The following is a 23,547-nucleotide window of genomic DNA, read 5'->3' as shown; positions in this document are numbered from 1 at the left end:
AAGATTTCTCTGCATCGCAATAGCACTTACCAATTCTTGTTATTACAGTAATTCATATTTAGAGAAATGATACGAAAGCCTGGCCGCACCAATACCGAATAGAAGGCACCACGTCGCACAGTATGTGAAACACTTTGTGGCAACCAACGACGCCATTGCACATCCAACTCATCGTATAGCCATGATATCGAAATGTCTACCTGATTCACATAGGGTGGTGGAAAACTATTCACAGGTGCGCTTTCGTGATTTCCTAAAGCTGGGAATATAGGTACACCTGGAAACTTTTCAGTCATTTGACGCACTGTTTCCTTTATGATCTCCAAATTCTCTGCCTTTGTCTGATTCCAAACATCGTGAGGTGGCAAATCTCCCGTCCATAATATATAATCAATATCCTTATGTGTATCGGCTATGTGCTCCAACATATTGTCCACGGTACGCTTAGGCGTATCACATTTGCGGTAGTCTCCCCACTTACCAGCGGCTTCATTTGGATTGGAGGGCCGTCCGCTACTAAGACGACAGCATAATGGTTCATTGCAATTCGCATTAGAACCTTCTACATAATGCGGATCGTAATGAGTATCTGAGATATGAAGGACTTTGAAAAATGGTGCCGCCTCTTTTGGTATACTTAACTCTGCAACAGGTGGCTTTGGTACCGGAGGGAATATCACTTCCCACTCGTGATAGGGATTATACACATCACCACATGCATCACCTATTACGAAGCTACAAATCTCGTCTGGTCCAAGGTTTACGCGTTGCAACACGTAAATAACTTCACTACCAAATAGTGTGGACACGCCCTCACAAACGCGTGGACTTTGAATATTCAAATTTACGCAGAATTCATAAATGAGTTTGATTATCTCCGCTTTTGTTTTGCCAGCACGAATGTAGTGCTGTAGTAGTCCAGCGCCGGCTTTGCAAGCTGTACAAGACACTTTGGACATGACGCTGTTTTCGATCTCGAATGCCACCTGTTTCAGATTAAATAGTTTAAGCGCCTTATCCACGAAAGGTGGATAAATAAGGCCATCGGGGGTAGTGTCATACCAAAGCATTCGGGCCATCGTATTATTCCGTTTCATCTGGCGCAAACGTTCGAGAAATGCTTCATCACTTTGACCAGGTTCAGGATTTGTGTGATTCGGGAATTTTCTCAGCTCTAGAAGTGGTGTAATGCTTCTCGGAGCTGCTTGTATTTCCCAATTATCATCGGGAATTGTCCAGTTAATGAGCTTGCGGTTTGTATTAAATATAAATGGGAGACCTGTAAATGGGATAAAATTAGAATCTTTTTCAATATACACAAGAAAAAATACAATTGAGTCAAACCACTTCAAAAAAAAATTTTTTTTTTTTCAGTCAAAGAAATAAAAAAATGTTGTCTTTAGCTTTAACATTAAAGTACGTGTATTTAGAATATGATATGAAATAGGTTACATTAAAAACTTAAGCGCATGCGTCGGCTTTTCTTTGTCATTTCATCTAAAACTTCATCCACGGTAACAATTTGATCACCGTGGATGCTTAGTGATGCACAGCCATTCAATCGATTTTCTCTCATCGCGTTTCTCAAATAGTTTTTAATCAGCCTAAGAGTTGAAAAATAACTCTCGTTCGTTGCCGTTGTTACTGGAAGCGTACACAAAATTTTCAACAACATGTGAACGTTAGGAAAAGCCACAGAAGCGCATTCCGGCAATACTAATCATCGGGAATAAGTAGAATTCATGCTTTTTGAGCCTATGCATGAGATCTAACGTATACGTACATAAAATTCAAAAGAAAACGGAGGTTGGAGCCGTGTGTAGAAGTCCACGAAAGTGGGGAAAGCTTCTAACCGCCATTCACCTGGGAATGGCCAGAGCGATTCTTTTGCATGCGGTTCAAGCAGCTCACTACTGCCGGTCGCTAAGTATTCTCTGGGTGTTTAGCGGTGAGCTAATGTGAGAAGGCGACAACCTGGCTAGGCCACTCTGACATAATCGGTTTAAGGGCTAGCCGGGGAGATCTCATCGGCACTGTAAACCTCTAGGTGCGGCTGCAAGCGGGCGTCTGTCTTGAAGCAAGCGGCTCGCAAGTAATATTTTCACCCCCGCTGAGCGGGTTGTGCGCTGGGCTTGGGTCCCGCCACGTAAAACCATACTCCAATGAAATATACCAACAAGCCTCGGATAAATACACTCTCTATTGATGACGACCATGGCAAACGTTTGAAGGACAATGAATTGAGGGCATGCACCTGGAACGTCCGCTCCCTGAATGGGATTGGTGCAGATGCTCGGCTGGTTGATGTGCTCGTCAAAGCAAAATCTGACATCACCGCCTCCCAAGAAATGCGTTGGACGAAGAAAGGAAGAAAGAAGATCAAAAATTGTGACATCTACTGGAGTGGCCATACGAATAAGCGCAGTTTCGGCGTCGGATTCGTGGTGGGAGAGAGACTTCGTCGCCAAGTTCTGGCGTTCACGCCTGTGGACGAGCGTCTCGCCGCTATCCGAATAAAGGCAAATTTTTTAATATATCATTCATCTGCGCCCAGCGCCGACAGAGGAGAAAGACGATGAGTTGAAAGACACTTTTTATGAACAATTAGAACGCACATACAAGCGCTGCCCCCGTCATGATATAAAAGTCGTGCTTGGCGACTTTAATTCCAGGGTGGGCAAAGAAGGTGTTTTTGGCCCCACAGTCGGAAAGTTCAGCCTACGCAATGAAACTTCTCCTAACGGACTGAGGCTGATTGATTTTGCCGGTGCTCGAAACATGGTCATATCCAGCATGAGGTTCATGCAAAAAAAGTACATCAAGCTACATGGCTGTCACCTGACCGAAATACTCGCAATCAGATCGATCACATTGTGATAGACGGGCGGCATGCCTCCAGTGTTTTAGATTTGCGCACGATCCGAGGGCCTAACATCGACTCGGACCATTATCTCGTTGCAGCCAAAATACGCACCCGCCTCAGCGCGGCTAAAATCAAGGAACAAAAAACACAGGGAAAGCTAGACGTCGAAAAGCTTCAATCACAACAGACTGCCAATGATTTCGCAACTCGACTCTCACGCCTGCTCTCTGAGAGCACAACTCCACCTGAAGGAATACAGGAGCAGTGGGAGCATATCTCCAAGCACTTCGTACTGCCGCCGAGGAAAAAATTGGTTACCGGCGGCCACGAAAGAAAAGACGCTGCCTACAGGGCAACGTTAAAAGCGAGCGCAACAAGAGGAGCGTGTGAACGCTATCGTGAGTTGAAAAGGGAAGCGAGACGCCTTTTCAGGAAAAAAAAAGCAGAAGCAGAAAGGCGTGAGTGCGAGGAGCTTGAGCTACTAGCCACCAGGAATAAAGCCCGAAAATTTTACCAAAAAATACGGCGACAGACGGAAGGGTTTTAAGACCGGGGCAAACTCCTGTAGGAACGAAAACGGCGACCTTGTAACTGATGTCCAGAGAGTGCTTAGATTATGGAGGGAACACTTCTCTGCTCTCCTAAATGGAGGTAGCGATTCACGTGGCAGAGATGAAGAACCCGATACCGCAAACGATGATGATGGAATATATGTCCCCCGCCTGATTATGACGAAGTTAGAATAGCAATAACCAGATTGAAAAACAACAAGGCCGTGGGCGCTGATGGATTGCCTGCGGAGCTATTCAAGTACGGCGGCGAGGAGTTGGTAAGGCGCATGCTGCAGCTTCTTAGCAAATATGGGCGGAAGAGTGCATGACCGACGGTTGGAATCTAAGTGTTCTTTTCCCAGTCCACAGGAGGGGGGATACTGCAAAATGCACCAACTATCGTGGAATCAGCCTTCTTAATATCGCATATAAGGTCCTTTCAAGTGTATTGTGCGAAAGATTGAAGCCCACGGTGAACCGGCTGATTGGACTTTATCAGTGCGGCTTCAGACCTGGTAAATTAATTAATTAATTACTTACTTAATTGGCGCTTAACCGTCTAAACGGTTATGGCCGTCCAACAAGGCCAATTGGTCACACCAAGGGAGTTTAAATCGTTTTCCACCTGGTCCTTCCAACGGAGTGGGGGTCGCCCTCTACCTCTGATTCCATAGGCGGGTTCCGATAGAAACACTTTCTTGGCCGGAGCATCATCATTCATTCGCATAACATGGCCTAGCCAGCGCAGCCGCTGCGGTTTAATTCGCTAGACTATGTTGATGTCTGCGTATAGCTCTTACAGCTCATCATTAAATCTTCTTCGGTACTCGCCATCGCCAACGCGTAGAGGTCCATGAATCTTTCAAAGAACTTTCCTCTCGAACACTCCCAAAGCCGCTTCATCTGCTGTTGTCATGGTCCATGCTTCTGCCCAATATAGCAGGACGGGTACGATAAGTGACTTGTAGAGTATGATTTTCGTTCGCCGAGAGAGGACTTTTCAATTGCCTACCTAGTCCAAAGTAGCATTTATTGGTAAGATTGATTCTTCGCTGGATTTCAGTGCTGATGTTGTTGCTAGTGTTGATGCTGGTTCCCAAATAAACGAAGTCTTTTACTATTTCGAAATTATGGCTGCCAACAGTAGCGTGGTTGCCAAGGCGCATATGCGCTGACTCTTTGCTCGATGACAGCAGGTACTTCGTTTTGTCCTCATTCACCATCAAACCCATCTTTACCGCTTCTTTTTCCAGCTTGGAGTAAGCAGAACTAACAGCGTGGGTGTTTAGGCCGATGATATCAATGTCATCAGCATATGCCAGTAATTGCACGCTTTTATAGTATATTGTTCCAGTGCGGTTAAGTTCTGCAGCTAGTATAATTTTCTCCAGCATCAAATTAAAGAAATCGCACGATAGGGGGTCACCCTGTCTGAAACCTCGTTTAGTTTCGAACGGCTCGGAGAGGTCCTTCCCAATTCTGACTGAGCTGATGGTGTTGCTCAACGTCATTTTGCACAGCCGTATAAGTTTTGCGGGGAAACCAAATTCAGACATAGCGGCATATAGGCAGCTCCTTTTCGTGCTGTCGAAGGCGGCTTTAAAGTCGACGAAGAGGTAATGGGTGTCGATTCTCTTTTCACGGGTTTTTTCCAAGATTTTGCGCATTGTGAAAATCTGGTCGATGGTAGATTTACCAGGTCTGAAGCCGCACTGATAAGGTCCAATCAGCCGGTTCACGGTGGACTTCAATCTTTCGCACAATACACTTGAAAAGACCTTATATGCGATATTAAGAAGGCTGATTCCACGATAGTTGGTGCATTTTGCAGTATCACCCTTCTTGTGGACTGGGCAAAGAACACTTAGATTCCAACCGTCGGGCATGCACTCGTCCGCCCATATTTTGCTAAGAAGCTGCTGCATGCGCCTTACCAACTCCTCGCCACCGTACTTGAATAGCTCCGCAGGCAATGCATCAGCGCCCACGGCCTTGTTGTTTTTCAATCTGGTTATTTCTATTCTTCGATGAAAACCACCTTAAAATTTGTTAGCTTATTTTCATATACGATAACAGAGCGGGTGGGTGAGAAAAATTCAATATCTCCACAACCGAATGGAAGCCGTGTGTAGAAGTCCACTCAAGCGGGGAAAGATTCTGACCGACAAAAATCAGGGAATGGCCAGAGCGATTCTTTGGCATGCTGTTCAAGCAGATCAGCGCCATTCAAGAGACGGGACAGCATGCCTCCAGTGCTTTAGATGTGTGCTCGATTCGAAGAACTAACATCGACTGCATGATACAAAAAACACAGCGAAAGTTAGACATCGAAAGGTTGCAATCGCAACGATTGCCAATGACTGCCCACTTCGACTCTCACACCTGCTCCACCTGCCATCAGACAGCACAAGTCAAACCGACGGAATACAGGAGCAGTGACGAGGAAAAAATTGGTTACCGGCAAACATGAAAAAACGACTGGTACTATGAAGAATGGATCGTGACAACCGAAAAGAAGCCGCTGCCTACAGAGCGACAGTAAAAGTGAACCTAACAGGAAGAGTGTGTATAACCGTACCGTAAGTTGAAAAGGGAAGCGGGATGCCTTTAGAGTAAGAAAAAAGTAAGGGCAAAAAGGTATGACTGCGAAGAATTTCAACTGCTAGCAATCAAGAATAATGCTTCGAAATTTGACCACAGAATTCGGCGACAGAAGGAATGTTTTAAGTCCAGGGACCGAATCATTACATACGATCCGTGATCGAATGCCGTTTTTAAATTGCTATAGCTCCGAAATGGTGAATTGGATTAATAAAAAATGTGAACTAGGGACAACGCGTACTCACAAAATCCATAATATATTTTTATTTTATTAAATAATTGGATAGTCTTATTTTTATCACTTGTGTGAAACCCGTTTTCGATCCGTGATCGTATGTTAATATTCCATAGCAGAGCAAACTTCTGCAAGAGCGGAAACGGCGTCCATGTAACCGATGTCCAGAGTATTTATATGGAGACAGCGGTGTCACGCACGACGATTGGAATCTACGTGTTTCTTTCGATTTTTTAGGAACTTCCCGATAACTCAGAGACCTGGAACTTTGAACAAAGCTCGGACTCGGTTAGGTGGTACCATTTTGGATAAAAGAGTTTTCTAGATGCGAGAGGGACCGAGATAATTAGAAAGCTTGTTTAGAACATGTCTTGTAACCGATTTTTGAGCAACTTCCCTTAAAGCTAGATATTAAAACTAGGATAATACTTCAGAATCCGATAACAACGCCACAGCGGCTGGGCATTCAAATGGCTGTGTGGATAGAGGCATATGCCCTTAAACCAGTATGAATGTAGGTGATGTCGTGTTCAAAATATTGTACCCGAAAGCTAATTGATGAAGAATTGATATTCAAAAACATTTACTAGTAGCCATCGGCATGTGCAAATTTAGTGATTTTTCTTTACGATTTTTACTATAAAACAAACTAATAAATCAAGAATTAATTTTTACCTTGTATCGCGGGCGCCAAACTTACGCCAAGTAATGCAACGGTTATGTAGACGACTCGACATCGAAGGAAACACCAAAGAGCTGCCATAATGAGGGTACCAAGCCGTTTTCAACTTACCTCTACCTGGTTTTGAAATAAATGTGTTACAGCGAAGCCAATGCTATCCCGTGTACGCATGTATGTATGGGTGACCTTTAACAGGGAAAAGTTAATTTTATTAAACAGAAATAATTTATATATTTGTAAAATTGACAACATTAAAACAAAGCGCAATTTCAACGATTTTATTCGTTCAGTGCAATTACAAAAGTTTAATTGAAAACGCAAAGCGAAACGAAATTAAAGTTCATAAGAATCTTGCTAAAACAAAAATAAGAAAACCAAATCAATAAAACTAATCAAGAGCCCAATGGGCGTTGAATGCCACCATTCCACTTAAATCAATTGCAGTGATTACTCAAGTAACTAAGCTCTTTTCACACCACCTTTCCTTTTCACTTGCAGCATTGCATGAACTATTTAAAAGTGTTGGTTCATCTATTTTATGCTCCGTCATCAATGTCTGCAGGTAAGAAAAATTAAGTGACAGGACAAGAACCTAAACATCCGATAGACGCCCTGTAGAGAAATCAATAACAAATAGCCTCTGAAAAGATTTAAGGCCGGCCTTCTCTTCCGATGTCGTGCTCCTTTCATTTTTTTCTACAAATTGGCGGGATGGGACCTACATGTTTTATGAAGAAGCAGATGAATTTTCACTGAGAAGCTAATTGAAAAAATGTTGTTGTAAATTTTCGATGTTTCTTTGCACGGGAATGGAGCCCAGGACCTTCGATGTCGTAGGCGGAGCTCGCTACTACCGTACCACGGCGGCCGGCATCAGTAACTAGTAATTCTGCTCACTCTTCAAAACCAACTTTATAGCACATGGGTAAGCAAATTAGCAGGAAAAGGGTTCCACCAAGGTAATTTCGTTATAGTTCAACATAGTACATTAAGCAAATCCAAGCAACTTATATTTGGTGCAATTCATATTGAACATAGCTAACTCATTCAGAGAGCAATTTCGAGAAATCCGAAATTCGAAATGGGTTTTGAATATAATTTGTGTCTGTTTAAGGGTTAAATATTTGAAATTTTCTTCTGAGTAAGAACTATCTTAGGATGGAAGTTGATATGCAGATATTTATGAAGTATTTTGGAGCTATCGAAAAGGCGATGAAATTGTATTGGCAGCAGCATGTTGAATTTGAATTAAAACCATCAAAATAATTAATCCATCTAAATTGTAAGTTTTTATTCGAGTTCGGAATTATAGGAATGCTACCATTGAAAGGAATAAATTTATACTAATGATTTTTAAGCTAGTTGGGAGCTATTCGAAAAAGTGTACATAAAACTGATTAGTGGCTCTGATTGTAGTAGAAGCGCACCAGTTTGGAACTAGAGATTTTCCCTATAGGGCGGTGACGCCACATCTACCCTGTTTTAAATGAAAGTTCTGGGGTGTGATTTTCGTAGTTTCAATTACTGAATTTTTCGGAAATGATTTTGAACTTTTTGTCAGCAATGAATTGCATAATTTCGGAGGCAAGTGAAAAGTGATTTGATGGTAAGTTATTATTGGGAAACAATTAACCTAAATTAAACGGTAGGTATGCTTAACTCTCCGATGAGTGAGAAGGTCCTAGGGACCTTTTTGCCTTTTCAAACTGAAATTACTCCCACTTCGGCCACTACAAGAAAAATAAAAAAACAAATAAATATGGGGTATTCCATCCCATTTCGACCAATTTTGAACCCGACCCCTTTATAATTGGCTGAAAGTTTTTCTTCTTTTTCTAGCTTACGAAAGACGTTTTTCAGAATTTTTTTAAATTTTTTCATCCAACTCAAAAAAAGTTATGAATTTTTAAAAAACACCGTTTTTGTTTTCAAAATGCTATAACTTTTTCAAAAATTGACCGTTTGGGATATTGTTTTTTTTAAACTTGTTTTTAACTGTACTTTTTGAAAAAAATACAAAAACATTTTTAAAGTTTTTTTTTTTAATTTTTCAGTTTTTCGAGATTTTTCGAATTTCGCCATTTTTTTTTCTCATAAAAACTTCAATCAGTGCTGCAATCATTCCCACTAATCCCGGATGGGACCGATTTTTTTTATATTTTTTTTTATTTAATTGAAAAAAAAATTTTCAGAATTAAATTTTTTTTTATCAATTTTTTTTATATAACAAGAAAATGTAAAAAACTGATTTTTAAGTATTTTTTCTTTATATATTATGGTAATCTACGATTAAACTTACATGTTTACTGTGTCAGTCATTAATCCTGGTTATTTTAATAGTAGATTACCATAATATATAAAGAAAAGAATACTTAAAAATCATTTTCCTACATTTTTTTGCTATATAAATAAAATTGAAAAAAAAATTTTCAAAAATAAAAATAGAAAAAAATATAAAAAAAAATCGGCTCACTCCGGGATTAGTGGGGATGTTTGTAGAATTTATTGAAGTTTTTTATGAGAAAAAAAATGGCGAAATTCAAAAAATTTCGAAAAACTGAAAAATTAAAAAAAAAAAATTTAAAAATTTGTTTGCATTTTTTCCGAAAAGTACATTTAAAAACAAATGTAAAAAAAAAAGATCCCAAACGGTCAATTTTTGAAAAAGTTATAGCATTTTGAAAACAAAAAACGGTGTTTTTTTAAAAATTCATAACTTTTTTTGAGTTGGATGAAAAAATTTGAAAAAATTCTGAAAAACCTCTTTCGTAAGCTAGAAAAAGAAAAAACTTTCGGCCAATTCTAAAGGGGTCGGGTTCAAAATTGGTCGAAATGGGACGGAATACCCCATATTTATATGTTTTTTTATTTTTCTTTTCATTTCAGGTATTACCAAGACCGATGGAAGGCAATGCACCGTCGTTTGCGGCTAGGTCAAGTAGAGCGTCATGTCGCCTTTGCCGTTCTGAGTACGGGCGGCAGCGGAAAACGCGGGCATACTGCTTCGGCTGCGGCATCGCTGTTTGCGGAGAACATAGCACACTTTAACATCGCTGCAACACTTGCGCACAGGGCGGGGGACAAGAAGTACACGCTCAACAAAAATAATTTTAAAACTTTTTATACTCAGTTGAGCAGAGCTCACAGAGTATATTAAGTTTGATTGGATAACGGTTGGTTGTACATATATAAAGGAATCGAGATAGATATAGACTTCCATATATCAAAATAATCAGGATCGAAAAAAAATTTTATTGAGCCATGTCCGTCCGTCCGTCCGTCCGTCCGTTAACACGATAACTTGAGTAAATTTTGAGGTATCTTGATGAAATTTGGCATGTAGGTTCCTGAGCACTTATCTCAGATCGCTGTTTAAAATGAACGATATCGGACTATAACCACGCCCACTTTTTTGATATCCAAAATTTCGAAAAACCGAAAAAGTGCCATAATTCATTAGAAAAGACAGATAAAGCGACGAAACTTGGTAGGTGAGTTGATTTTATGACGCAGAATAGAAAACTAGTAAAATTTTGGACAATGGGCGTGGCACCGCCCACTTTTAAAAGAAGGTAATTTAAAATTTTTGCAAGCTGTAATTTGGCAGTCGTTGAAGATATCATGATGAAATTTTGCACGAACGTTACTGCTATTACTATATGTACGCTTAATAAAAATTAGCAAAATCGGAGAAGGACCACGCCCACTTTTAAAAAAAAAATTTTTTTAAGTAAAATTTTAACAAAAAATTTAATATCTTTACAGTATATAAGTAAATTATGTCAACATTCAACTGCAGTAATGATATGGTGCAAAAAAATACAAAAATAAAAGAAAATTTCAAAATGGGCGTGGCTCCGCCCTTTTTCATTTAATTTGTCTAGGATACTTTTAACGCCATAAGTCGAACAAAAATTAACCAATCCTTTTGAAATTTGGTAGGGGCATAGATTTTATGACGCTAACTGTTTTCTGTGAAAATGAGCGAAATCGGTTGATGCCACGCCCAGTTTTTATACACAGTCGTCCGTCTGTCCTTCCGCATGGCCGTTAACACGATAACTTGAGCAAAAATCGACATATCTTTAATGAACTTAGTTCACGTGCTTACTTGAACTCACTTTATCTTGGTATGAAAAATGAACCAAATCCGACTATGACCACGCCCACTTTTTCGATATCGAAAATTACGAAAAATGAAAAAAATGCCATAATTCTATACCAAATACGAAAAACGGGACGAAACATGGTAAGGTAATTGGATTGTTTTATTGACGCGAAATATAACTTTAGAAAAAACTTTATAAAATGGTTGTGACACCTACCATATTAAGTAGAAGAAAATGAAAAAGTTCTGCAGGGCGAAATAAAAAACCCTTAAAATCTTGGCAGGTACTACATATATAAATAAATTAGCGATATCCAAGAGATGATGTTCTGGGTCACCCTGGTCCACAGTTTGGTCGATATCTGGAAAACGCCTTCACATATACAACTACCACCACTCCCTTTTAAAACTCCCATTAATACCTTTAATTTGAGACCAATATCGTGCAAACTCATTCTAGAGTCACCCCTGGTCCACCTTTATGGCGATATCTCGAAAAGGCGTCCACCTATAGAACTAAGCCACACGCCCTTTTAAAATACTCATTAACACCTTTCATTTGATACTCATATCGTACAAACATATTCTAAAGTCACCCCTGGTCCACCTTTATGGCGATATCTCGAAAAGGCGAGCACCTAGAGAACGAAGGCGCACTCCCTTTTAAAAATACTCATTAACACCTTTAATTTATGGCGATATCTCGAAACGGCGTCCACCTATGGAACTAAGGATTACTCCCTTTTAAAATACTCATTAACACCTTTCTTTTCATACCCATATTGTACAAACAAATTCTAGGGTCACCCCTGCTCCACCGTTACGGCGATATCTCGAAACGGCGTCCGCCTATGGAACTAAGGATTATTCCCTTTTAAAATACTCATTAACACCTTTCTTTTGATACCCATATTGTACAAACAAATTCTAGGGTCACCCCTGGTCCACCTTTATGGCGATATCTCGAAAATGCGACCACCTATACAACAACCACCACCCCCTTTTAAAACCCTCATTAATATCATTAATTTGATACCCATATCGTACAAACACATTCTAGAGTCACCCCTGGTCCACCTTTATGGCGATATTTCGAAACGGCGTCCACATATAGAACTAAGGCCCACTCCCTTTTAAAATACTCGTTAACACCTTTCGTTTGATGCCCGTATTGTACAAACAAATTCTAGGGTCACCCCTCGTCCACCTTTATGGCGATATATCGAAACGGCGTCCACCTACGGAACTAAGGATTACTCCCTTTTAAAATACTCATTAACACCTTTCATTTGATACCCATATCGTACAAACGCATTCTAGAGTCACCCCTGGTCCACCTTTATGGCGATATCTCGAAAAGGCGACCACCTATACCACAACCACCACTCCCTTTTAAAACCCATATCGTACAAACACATTCTAGAGTCACCCATGGTCCACCTTTATAGCGATATTTCGAAACGGCGTCCACCTATAGAACTAAGACCCACTCCCTTTTAAAATACTCATTAACACCTTTCGTTTGATGCCCGTATTGTACAAACAAATTCTAGGGTCACCCCTGGTCCACCTTTATGGCGATATCTCGAAACGGCGTCCACCTATGGAACTAAGGATTACTCCCTTTTAAAACCCTCACTAATACCATTAATTTGATACCCATATCGTACAAACACATTCTAGAGTCACCCCTGGTCCACCTTTATGGCGATATTTCGAAACGGCGTCCACCTATAGAACTAAGGCCCACTCCCTTTTAAAATACTCATTAACACCTTTCGTTTGATGCCCATATTGTACAAACAAATTCTAGGGTCACCCCCGGTCCACCTTTATGGCGATATCTCGAAAATGCGACCACCTATACAACAACCACCACCCCCTTTTAAAACCCTCATTAATATCATTAATTTGATACCCATATCGTACAAACACATTCTAGAGTCACCCCTGGTCCACCTTTATGGCGATATTTCGAAACGGCGTCCACCTATAGAACTAAGGCCCACTCCCTTTTAAAATACTCATTAACACCTTTCTTTTGATACCCATATTGTACAAACAAATTCTAGGGTCACCCCTGGTCCACCTTTATAGCGATATCTCGAAACGGTGTCCACCTGTGGAACTAAGGATTACTCCCTTTTAAAATACTCATTAACACCTTTCATTTGATACCCATATCGTAGAAACGCATTCTAGAGTCACCCCTGGTCCACCTTTATGGCGATATCTCGAAAAGGCGACCACCTATACCACAACCACCACTCCCTTTTAAAACCCATATCGTACAAACGCATTCTAGAGTCAACCCTGATCCACCTTTATGGCTATATCCCTAAATTGCGTCCACCTATAGAACTATGGCCCACTCCCTCATAAAATACTCTTTAATGCCTTTCATTTGATACACATTTCATACAAACACATTCCAGGGTTTCCCTCGGTTCATTTTCCTACATGGTTATTTTCCCTTATGTTCTCACCATAGCTCTCAACTGAGTATGTAATGTTCGGTTACACCCGAACTTAACCTTCCTTACTTCTTTATAATAGTCTTAAGAAAATTCAAGCAAAAAAAAAATTTTTAATTGAAAAAATTATTTTTGTATGTATAATTTAGTTATAAACAATAAAAACAAAAAAAAAAATCAAAAAAAAATTGTGTATATGAAAAAAACATGATTTACAAACAAAGGTCCGTAGGGATCTTTTCACACGGCCGTGAAGTTCAGAACTGTCACTCATCGAAGGGTTAACCGTGTGGGGAAATTTGAATCACGTGATGAATTTGTTAAATATAAACATTTTTTCACAGCACACTAAATGGAGGAGATAAATTAATTAATGACGGTATATACGAATATAAGTAATCAGTCATTTTCTTTATGCACTTTTGTTTCATTCATTGTGACTAAGAACGTAATATACCAATCATAAATATTCATATAATTGCACTAATTGCGTTATTACGTTATTTTAAAATGGAAATCCATGGCTTGGTTATCCACAAGTATGGATACTGCCCGAGAGAAAATATAAGAGATACTTACGCAAAGCGCAAAGTGACAGTTCCTCACTATATTTTTATGACTACATCTGAGCTGATGCAAATTGGATGAGCGGAAGAGTTGGTAACCACTTCTGTACCAACAGCGCCTGTATTTAAATGAATTAATCAAATGCTCCCACTATCTGAGAACCACCTACAACTGAACCAGTTAAGAGTGGGTTTTAAAGTTCTACAAAAGCGGAATTTGAACGTCCTCGTACCGCCCTAAAAAATGTACTCGCAGCTTTTTAAGCCCAGCTGTTCTACAAATTTTTTAACCCGTGAGTTTAGAATTTTTATTCCTGTATTTTTTCAAACTTTTTTTAGAGATTCTACTGCATTTAGTTCTTTCTTTAAGCAATTAAGGAAGGAAAAATACAAGTAGCTAGCAAAGCTTAGTTGTTAGGCGACTGCAGTTTTAGCAGATTTATCCGTGGTTCGAATATCGGTGAGACGTGGTTGGGTTATGTACAGGAAAAAATTGAAATAAATGAGTTTGCAAGAACTTGCGGATGACTTTCGAGGTCGGCATAGAACATGTGGGTTCCTCCCCCGATTTGTATGGAAAAGTGAAAAGGAGCGCGATTTAAATTGGAGGAGCCGCTCCGCCTAAATCACTTCGGAGGTAAATCACGCCAAGTATTTATTTTATTTGTTTAAACTGTCCTAATTATTGAAAATAGTGACAAAAGAGTTCGCATGGTCCATCTAGTAGTCAAAGAGAATTGTGGATCGTTGGATATGTATACATATGTATATACTTACGTTTATTATCAAATTGTACAGCTATGTATGACCAAAGCTTTATGCACTGTTCCATAGCAAAAAACAATGCCTACTAAAAAGTTAATATACTCTGGGAGCTTTGCTCAGCAGAGTATAAACAATACAGATTAACTTTGTTAATATGCACAACACTCAGTGTCGTTGTACTGAATGAATAGGTTTTTAATAATGGTATGATCACATTTATTTAGGAGGTAAAAAAACAGTAGATGAACCCAGCAGAAAAAATTATCAATTGAAAAGTTACTTACAAAAAGGGAACTTGTTTTAATATTAAGTTTTAAATTTTTTGTGTTTGAAATATTTGAGGAGCTATGTATAGTATGCGGACGCCGTGGTGTGATGGTAACGCGCTCCGCCTACCACACCGAAGATAATGGGTTCACGCCCCGGGAAAAGCAACATAAAAAATTTTAGAAACAAGTTTTTCAATTAGAAGAAAATATTTTTAAGCGAGGTCGCCCCTCTGCGGTATTTGGCAAGCACTCCGAGTGTATTTCGGCCATGAAAAGCTCTCAGTGAAAACTCATATGCCTTGCAGATGCCGTCGGAATCGGTATAAAACAAGTAGGTTCGTCCCGCCAATTTGTAGAAAAAATTAAAAGGAGCATGACGCAAATTGGAAGAGAATCTCGGCCTAAAATCTCGTCAGAGTTTATCGCGCCTTAAATTTATTTATTTTTATGTATAGTATTTCCGTTTTTGACGTATTTGTTTTAAAATATATATATTTATTGCAGTTTTCGCTAAAAATGACGAAATAAATTAGTAGCCTTTTTGTATATAACATAGAGACAATAGTTATAAGTCAATGAAATATTTAAATGTCCCACTCCCTGCGCAAAACAGGGTAAATATAAAATTTCAGCGAAATTCGGAGACTTTTTTCACAGCTTTTTTAGGGATCACACTGCATGGGAGTATGCTAGCATTGTGTTGTCTGTCGATTAGAAAAGGCATTGACAACTTGCGGTATCAAAGTCAGCTGTTGAAGCAATGTAAGCGCCATCACAACGCAAAATTTGAATGTGTTTGGGCCTTTACTCATTAAATGGAATTTTTGGGACCTGTTCTCCGCGTTTTAGGCAAATGTGTGCAGTTATACAATTTCGGTCACTTAGCACTCGATAATAAAACATTTAATAAATAGACATAGTTTAAAACAACTTCTGGCGAAATCAAACATTCTATACCTAGCTGTGTGCTCTCATATACATATTAGCAAAGAGAATAGATATACAAGAGGGCGCACTGTAGAGTTGCAATATGGCGCTGAAACAGGCTGAAGTTCCTCTAGAAAATCAAGAATAGGAGTTCTCTATGCGTAATTTTCTGGTCTGTCATTTTCATTTCTTTCTTGCTTTGTTCGTGGTGCGCGACCATTTTTGTCACCTTTGTTTGTTTATTTTTTCATTTACATAGTTTGTTTTGGTTATCCAATAGAAAATAACTGTGCTTCTAATTAAATAAAAAATATTAAAATGGTAAAATAGCAAAATGTTAAGTGTAAGTGGTGATAGTGCAAATGCAAATATGTGTAGAAACATTTTATAAAAGTTAAAAATAGGGCTACGATGGTAATTGCATAAATGTATGTATGTATATCTATCCTTACATATGAAAGCGTTGAAATGGCAACGGTTTTGGGGCCGTTCATTTAAATAAAAGTTTTTAAAATGAATAGAAAATTGTCAAAAAAAATTTAAACGTGATAGCAGAAATAAAAATGTCCAAAATGGTAAAAATGTGACAAAGCGAGAATGTGATATGGTATAAAAATGGGAGTGCCACGAAATCCCCAAAAGAAAAATACCCAAACACAAAATCCCCAAAGAAAAAAAAAATACCCAAACACATAATCCCCAAATTCAAAATCCCCAAACACAAAATCCCAGTGGTATGATAAACATCATGACCGTGTGAAAAATAGCATATCTCTTTCCTCTTTCATTCATATTTATGTATGTATAACTATATATTCACGTTTTGGCAATACATATTTTTACTTATCCATATATACATAGTTCGAACAAGCTAACAGAAGCGTGTACTACGCAGAAGGACACCACCGTGGCGGTAGCCACGGTTATACCACACACCTGGACTTGGCATGGCGTAGCCCAGGGTTGTTTTATATAAGCGCGGCCGAAGGCCGCCTATGCAGAAAGTTGGTGTGGATTATTAGCCTTTTTTGGTCGCGGCGATTTTAAACCTAATTTGAATTTATTTCACACATAAAATGGGGATTTTGTGTTAGGGATTATGAGTTTGGGGATTTTGATTTTGGGGATTTTGATTTTGGGGATTTTGATATTGGGGATTTTGATTTTGGGGATTTTGATTTTGGGATTTTGTGTTGGGGATTTGGTTTTGGGGATTTTGATTTTGGGGATAACGTGCTAGACCCTATAAAAATGCATTGTGTATTCAAATGATCCCAAGATAAAGTGTTAAGAAAACTAAATTTCTAAAATCTAATTAAAATCTAACAAATTCATTGTACATATTATGTATGGATAGTATGTGCTTAAAGAAATCAATAAATACATATATTTATGAGTGTGCAATACTTTGTATTCATCTAAATTATTCCAAATAGACTTTCCCAACTAGACCTACCCCAATATATACAAATTGTACTGATTGAACTGTCTAAATCAGCATTTCGCCCACTGCTCCCACTCATAATGACAAGTGAAAAGTGCGCCAGAATAGCAAAAAATTAGAACGAATTGTCCAGTTATATGGAATTCGATTATTCTAAAGTGAATTTACATTGTGCGCGTACTCGAATTGTTTAAAAGTGTTTCTTTAACAAAAATAAAAACGATCGACAAAAAATGTGTTGTTTTGAAATGTGGACGGTCCAAGGGGTCTACCACGTTATCCCCAAAATCAATATCCCCAAATCAAAATCCCCAAATTCAAAATCCCCAAATTCAAAATCCCCAAACTCAAAATCCCCAATTTCACATTTCTTACATTTGATTTATTTCATTGCATTTCCAAACAAAAGTTTTTTGTTTTTATTAATTAACAACACATATCTAACATAAAAATAACATATTATGATTAAAGGATACAGAATTCAAGTTAATTAAAACGAATTTAACAAGAAAGTAAAATATTATTTGTCTATCTATTACATTTGTAATAATCAGTGCTGCTCAATTTTTTGCATATTGAAGGGCAAATCACAATACATGTACAAAATTGTATATAGTACCTACACAGCAAACATTCGGAGTAAAAAAATAGTTAAGAAGGAGTCCTAATTCGGATACTTTACGCGCATTATGAGCCCATTTATGAGTATTTCCCTTCTTCCCGATGGTCGACCAATATGAGCTTAATTTCATACATTAGATAAATAACAGTCCGATATGACTCCTAATAGGCTCATAAACCGCTCATAATTTTCTTCGTATATGACTCTTCGGAGTCATTTATGTGCTTCAATAAGGGATTAGATTGTCTAGATCAAGGTGGATTTGGGACGCATGGCACTAAAACTAGAAAAGCATATCCTCAGTATTGGTTGAAAAACAAGATTTTCAGAGGAAATCCATAAATATACAGTATGCCGACGTCGGCTTTAATTAAAGACAGGCTCGATAGACCAATCAAAGCCTACCGCGGATAGGGTTACCAGATGACCTACATATGTACATATACTGCCGTCCATAGAAAAAGGGCAGTAAAATCGGGAAATTTAAGTTTTAGCATAAAATTTAAAGCCTTGTTTTATAATTCAACTTGAATTTTAAAAGAGTATTTGGCGGCCACCGTAGTGTGATGGTAGCGTGCTCCGCCTACCACACCGGATGCCCTGAGTTCAAACCCCGGGCAAGGCAACATCAAAAATTTTAGAAATAAGGTTTTTGAATTAGAAGAAAATTTTTCTAAGCGGGTCGCCCCTCGGCAGTGTCTGGCAAGCGCTCCGGGTGTATTTCTGCCATGAAAAGTGAAAACTCATCTGCCTTGCAGATGTCGTTCGGAGTCGGCATAAAATCATGTAGGTCCCGTTCGGCCAATTTGTAGGGAAAATCAAGAGGAGCACGACGCAAATTGGAAGAGAAGCTCGGCCTTAGATCTCTTCGGAGGTTATCGCGCCTTACATTTATTTTTTATTATTTATTTGTTTAGTGAACGAGTAAATTGTAATGGATAAATGTATTTTTATATTGTAAAATTATTTTAAACGATTATCACCACTTCCTATAACTCGTTTATTCTTAAAATTTTTTTAGATGTTTCTTATTTGGATCTCGTAAAGCTTCAAAGTGGCCAGCACTGGTGGTGCGTCATCTACGTTTACTAGAATTTGTAATGGATGATTGGATAATTAATTTCGAGTGACTGTCTTCGCTGAGCCAGGCGTTCTTTTGTGACTTGATTATCTGTGATTTAGTAGTTTATTGTGAATGTAATTGAACCGCTGGTGCATTGTCGCGAAATAAACTTCATTAACAAAGTGTCGATAGCGACATTCAGCGCAAATTTTATAAAAAATATTCAACAATTGAACGAAGTTGTTTCAAAATTATGTTCTGCATGCATATTCTATTTCGAACATTGTAAATTCATAATAAAATAACCCCGCCACTAACAGCAAATGAAGGATGTGAGGGCTTCAGGAGGAAACGCTGGACGTTCTGTGTTCACGTGCACTATGATCAATCGATGCTGTGTGTATCAAAGTAACTGTACAAATAAATAGGTTCCCACGTATAACACAGGCAGACAAATTTAAGCCTCAAAAGCGAATATATATTTATATCTGAATCCGGTGTCAGAATTCTGGTTCCCGAGATAGCTGAAAGTTCTAGAAACAGGCTTTCTGCATATTCACTACGCTTAAGGTGAAGGAATAGCATTTCGCACCGAGCGTGGCAGCAATATTGCAAAAGAAAACATTGCAAATTTAATTTTTCAATTTATCGGCTGCACTTTCTCCTGCTGGATGTTCCTTATTTTGAAGAACGGACTCCTATAAAAAGACAAGGCGATCAAAGCGTCCAAATTAGCAGTGAGTATTTTGGCGTTTTATGAAAAGAATTTAGATCGGGGTAATAACTATTATTCTAAATTAAAATATTTTGTTCAATAGGAAATTAGTAAATGTATTATTTTTTAAACATAAATCGAAAAGTGTACATATAAATTCAATCTGAGAAATTTTAAGCAGATTCTGTGGTTTTTAATATGGACCATTTTTGGTTTAAAACTTAAACTGCAATGTTTCAATTCTACCTTATGAAATGTTAAAATATAAACTCAAGGGTTAAAAAAGCAAACAGAAATGTTTTAATTCTAGTATTTTGCAGTTTCTCATTTAAACATAAGGGTTTAAATCTAAGCCGAAACGTTTTAACATAAGTGTTTCTGGGTTTGAAAAATGGAAATCTTGGACTAAAATTTAAACCAAATTCTTTGAACTCAATACCATTCATATGACCTCGTTTATTTTAGATTTGTTTTAGTCATATATGTAGACCAAAAAATTTAAGATTTAAACAAAAAGTTTAGACGTGTAAGCGTGATAATGAAAAGAAATACTTGGCGATATATCTTGGTGGAGATTTAGGGCGAGGTTCTCTTCCAATTCCATTGCCACCTCCGCGCGACCTTTAAAGTCAGATGAATTTTCACTGAGTAACCTTTCTTGCAGAAATACACTCAGAGTGTTTGCCAAAAAAAAATAATAAGATTTCGGTGTTGCCGGGATTTAAACCCAGGATCCTCGGTGTGCTAGGCGAGCACGCTACCATCGAATTATCAGGAATACGCCATTTAACTAATATTCCTTATTAAATTAAGGTCTGATGTCATTAGACTTTTGGTAATTTTTAAGGTTCAACTTTTTGGTGTGTAACAGCAGTTTTTATAATGGCGATAATTTTTATTTTCCTACATATGAACTACTTGTAAATGCAAATTTGTACATACATAATTATTATTTTTTATTTGCTTGTATCTATTTTATGTACACATAGTACACATATTCTGCCCTTGAAAAATTAACACATTATACAGCAAAACTAAACTCATTTCAGTGTAGGTATACACAATTTTGCGAACAATTCTTTGACTTTGTATTAGACCTTCCCTTTAGAATTTAATAACTAACTAGTGCCAAACAATTTTTTAAATTGAAGATATTTATTATATTTACAAGCATAAATATACATATTTAGTGAAACATTAATATGGATTTGCTTAAGATTGTGGAGTTTCAATGAGCTTGTGCTTATATGTAGCAGTAGTATTTCATATTGTTACATTTATGTATCAGCAGGGTCTCTCTTCTACCGTCTGAGCACTGCTGATACAAATGCTGTACAACACAATAGTACTGGTGGTACAATGTACTAGCCAGCCCTCCCCCCCTTCCCCCCCAGGCTCAAACTTTTTCTTCCACTCGTTTTACATTTTATATCTACAACTCGGACTACCTTGTAAGTCTAAGCTGTGGAAGGGAACAATGGCATTTTTTCATATTTTGATGAAACGAGAATCAACTGACGATTTTCGACGATTTCCTAAACAAATGTTCCACCTCCACTTCACTGCCTGTGGCGAATGCCGTTTATTTAGCAGGCAAGGTTCTGGCAACCACAAATTCCTCACGTAAGGAGGGGGTTATATGACCTAGAAGGTTCAATGTAGTCATATCAAATCGTGCACGCGATGGTCGGGTTACTTACTTTTGACGGAACGTTACGGATCAATAACCGACAAAGAAACACCAACATCGATAAAACTTTAATGCATTTGCGTACTTCCCATCAGTTAGATTTAGGGATGAAACAAAACCATGAAAGTATGCACTTGCAAGTAAATAAATAAATGCAAGGAACGATATACCTCTGAAGAGAGTCTAGGCCGAACTTCTCTTTCAATTTGCGTGGTGCTCCTTTTAATTTTTTCTACAAATTGGCGGGACGGGACTTGAATGTTTTATATTGACTCCGAACGGTATTTGCAAGGCAGAAGAGATATCACTAAAGAAGCTTTTCATGGCAGACATACACTCGGAGTGTTTGCCAAGTCACTGCCGAGGGGTGACCCCGCTTAAAAAAACTTTTTCTACTCAGTTGAGCAGAGCTCACAGAGCATATTAACTTTGATTGGATAACGGTTGGTTGTACAGGTATAAAAGAATCGAGATAGATATAGACTTCCATATATCAAAATCATCAGGATCGAAAAAAAATTTGATTGAGCCATGTCCGTCCGTCCGTCCGTCCGTCTGTCCGTTAACACGATAACTTGAGTAAATTTTGAGGTATCTTGATGAAATTTGGTATGTAGGTTCCTGGACACTCATCTCAGATCGCTATTTAAAATGAACAATATCGGACTATAAACACGCCCACTTTTTCGATATCGAAAATTTCGAAAAACCTAAAAAGTGCGATAATTCATTACCAAAGACGAATAAAGCGATGAAACTTGGTAGGTGAGTTGAACTTATGACGCAGAATAGAAAATTTGTAAAATTTTTGACAATGGGCGTGGCACCGCCCACTTTTAAAAGAAGGTAATTTAAAAGTTTGCAAGCTGTAATTTCGCAGTCGTTGGAGATATCGTGATGAAATTTGGCAGGAACGTTACTCCTATTACTATATGTATGCTTAATAAACATTAGCAAAATCGGAGAACGACCACGCCCACTTTGAAACAATTTTTTTTAAAGCCAAATTTTAACAAAAAATTTAATATCTTTACAGCATATAAGTAAATTATGTCAACATTCAACTCCAGTAATGATATGGTGCAACAAAATGCAAAAATAAAAGAAAATTTCAAAATGGGCGTGGCTCCGCCCTTTTTCATTTAATTTGTCTAGGATATTTTTAATGCCATAAGTCGAACAAAAATTTACCAATCCTTGTGAAATTTGGTAGAGGCTTAGATTCTGGGACGATAACTTATTTCTGTGAAAAAGGGCGAAATCGGTTGAAGCCACACCCAGTTTTTATACACAGTCTATCGTCTGTCGTTCCGCTCGGCCGTTAACACAATAACTTGAGCAAACATCGATATATCTTTGGTATCAAAAATGGCCGAAATCGGACTATGACCACGCCCACTTTTTCGATTACGAAAAACGAAAAAAATGCAATAATTCTATACCAAATACGAAAAAAGAGATGAAACATGGTAATTGTATTGGTCTGTTGACGCAAAATATAACTTTAGAAAAAAACTTTGTAAAAAGGGTGTGACACCTACCATATTAAGTAGAAGAAAATGAAAAAGGTCTGCAAGTCGAAATAAAAAACCCTTGAAATCTTGGCACGAAAACTGTTCGTGGTATTATATATATAAATAAATTACCGGTATCCAACAGACGATGTTCTGGGTCACCCTGGTCCACATTTTTCTCGATATTTGGAAAACGCCTTCACATATACAACTACCACCACTCCCTTTTAAAAGCCTCATTAATACCTTTAATTTGATACCCATATCGTACAAACACATTCTAGAGTCACCCCTGGTCCACCTTTATGGCGATATCTCGAAAAGGCGTCCATCTATAGAACTAAGCCCCGCGCCCTTTTAAAATACTAATTAACACCTTTCATTTGATACCCATATCGTACAAATATATTCTAGAGTCACCCCTGGTCCACCTTTATGGCTATATCTCGAGAAGGCGT

At 38.2% G+C, this 23,547-nt stretch overlaps 1 protein-coding gene across 13 annotated transcripts in view; it reads right to left on the bottom strand.

Moving 5' to 3' along the window:
- Positions 1–23,547, bottom strand: part of LOC137244157 (sphingomyelin phosphodiesterase) — a 162,896-nt gene that overhangs the window by 51,758 nt on the left and 87,591 nt on the right. For all 13 annotated transcript variants that reach the window (XM_067772762.1, XM_067772759.1, XM_067772749.1 and 10 more), the window contains exons 2-3: positions 6,926–7,118; positions 31–1,279 (exon numbers count right to left, since the gene is read on the bottom strand). In XM_067772762.1, coding sequence (XP_067628863.1) covers positions 31–1,279; positions 6,926–7,013 — 1,337 coding nt within the window. In that variant the 5' untranslated portion in view covers positions 7,014–7,118. The remainder of the gene's footprint in view (positions 1–30; positions 1,280–6,925; positions 7,119–23,547) is intronic.

Source organism: Eurosta solidaginis, chromosome 3 (assembly GCF_040869045.1).
Source record: "Eurosta solidaginis isolate ZX-2024a chromosome 3, ASM4086904v1, whole genome shotgun sequence".
In the NCBI taxonomy this organism is placed as follows: Eukaryota; Metazoa; Arthropoda; class Insecta; order Diptera; family Tephritidae; genus Eurosta; species Eurosta solidaginis.
This window is presented reverse-complemented; position numbering and strand designations above follow the sequence as displayed.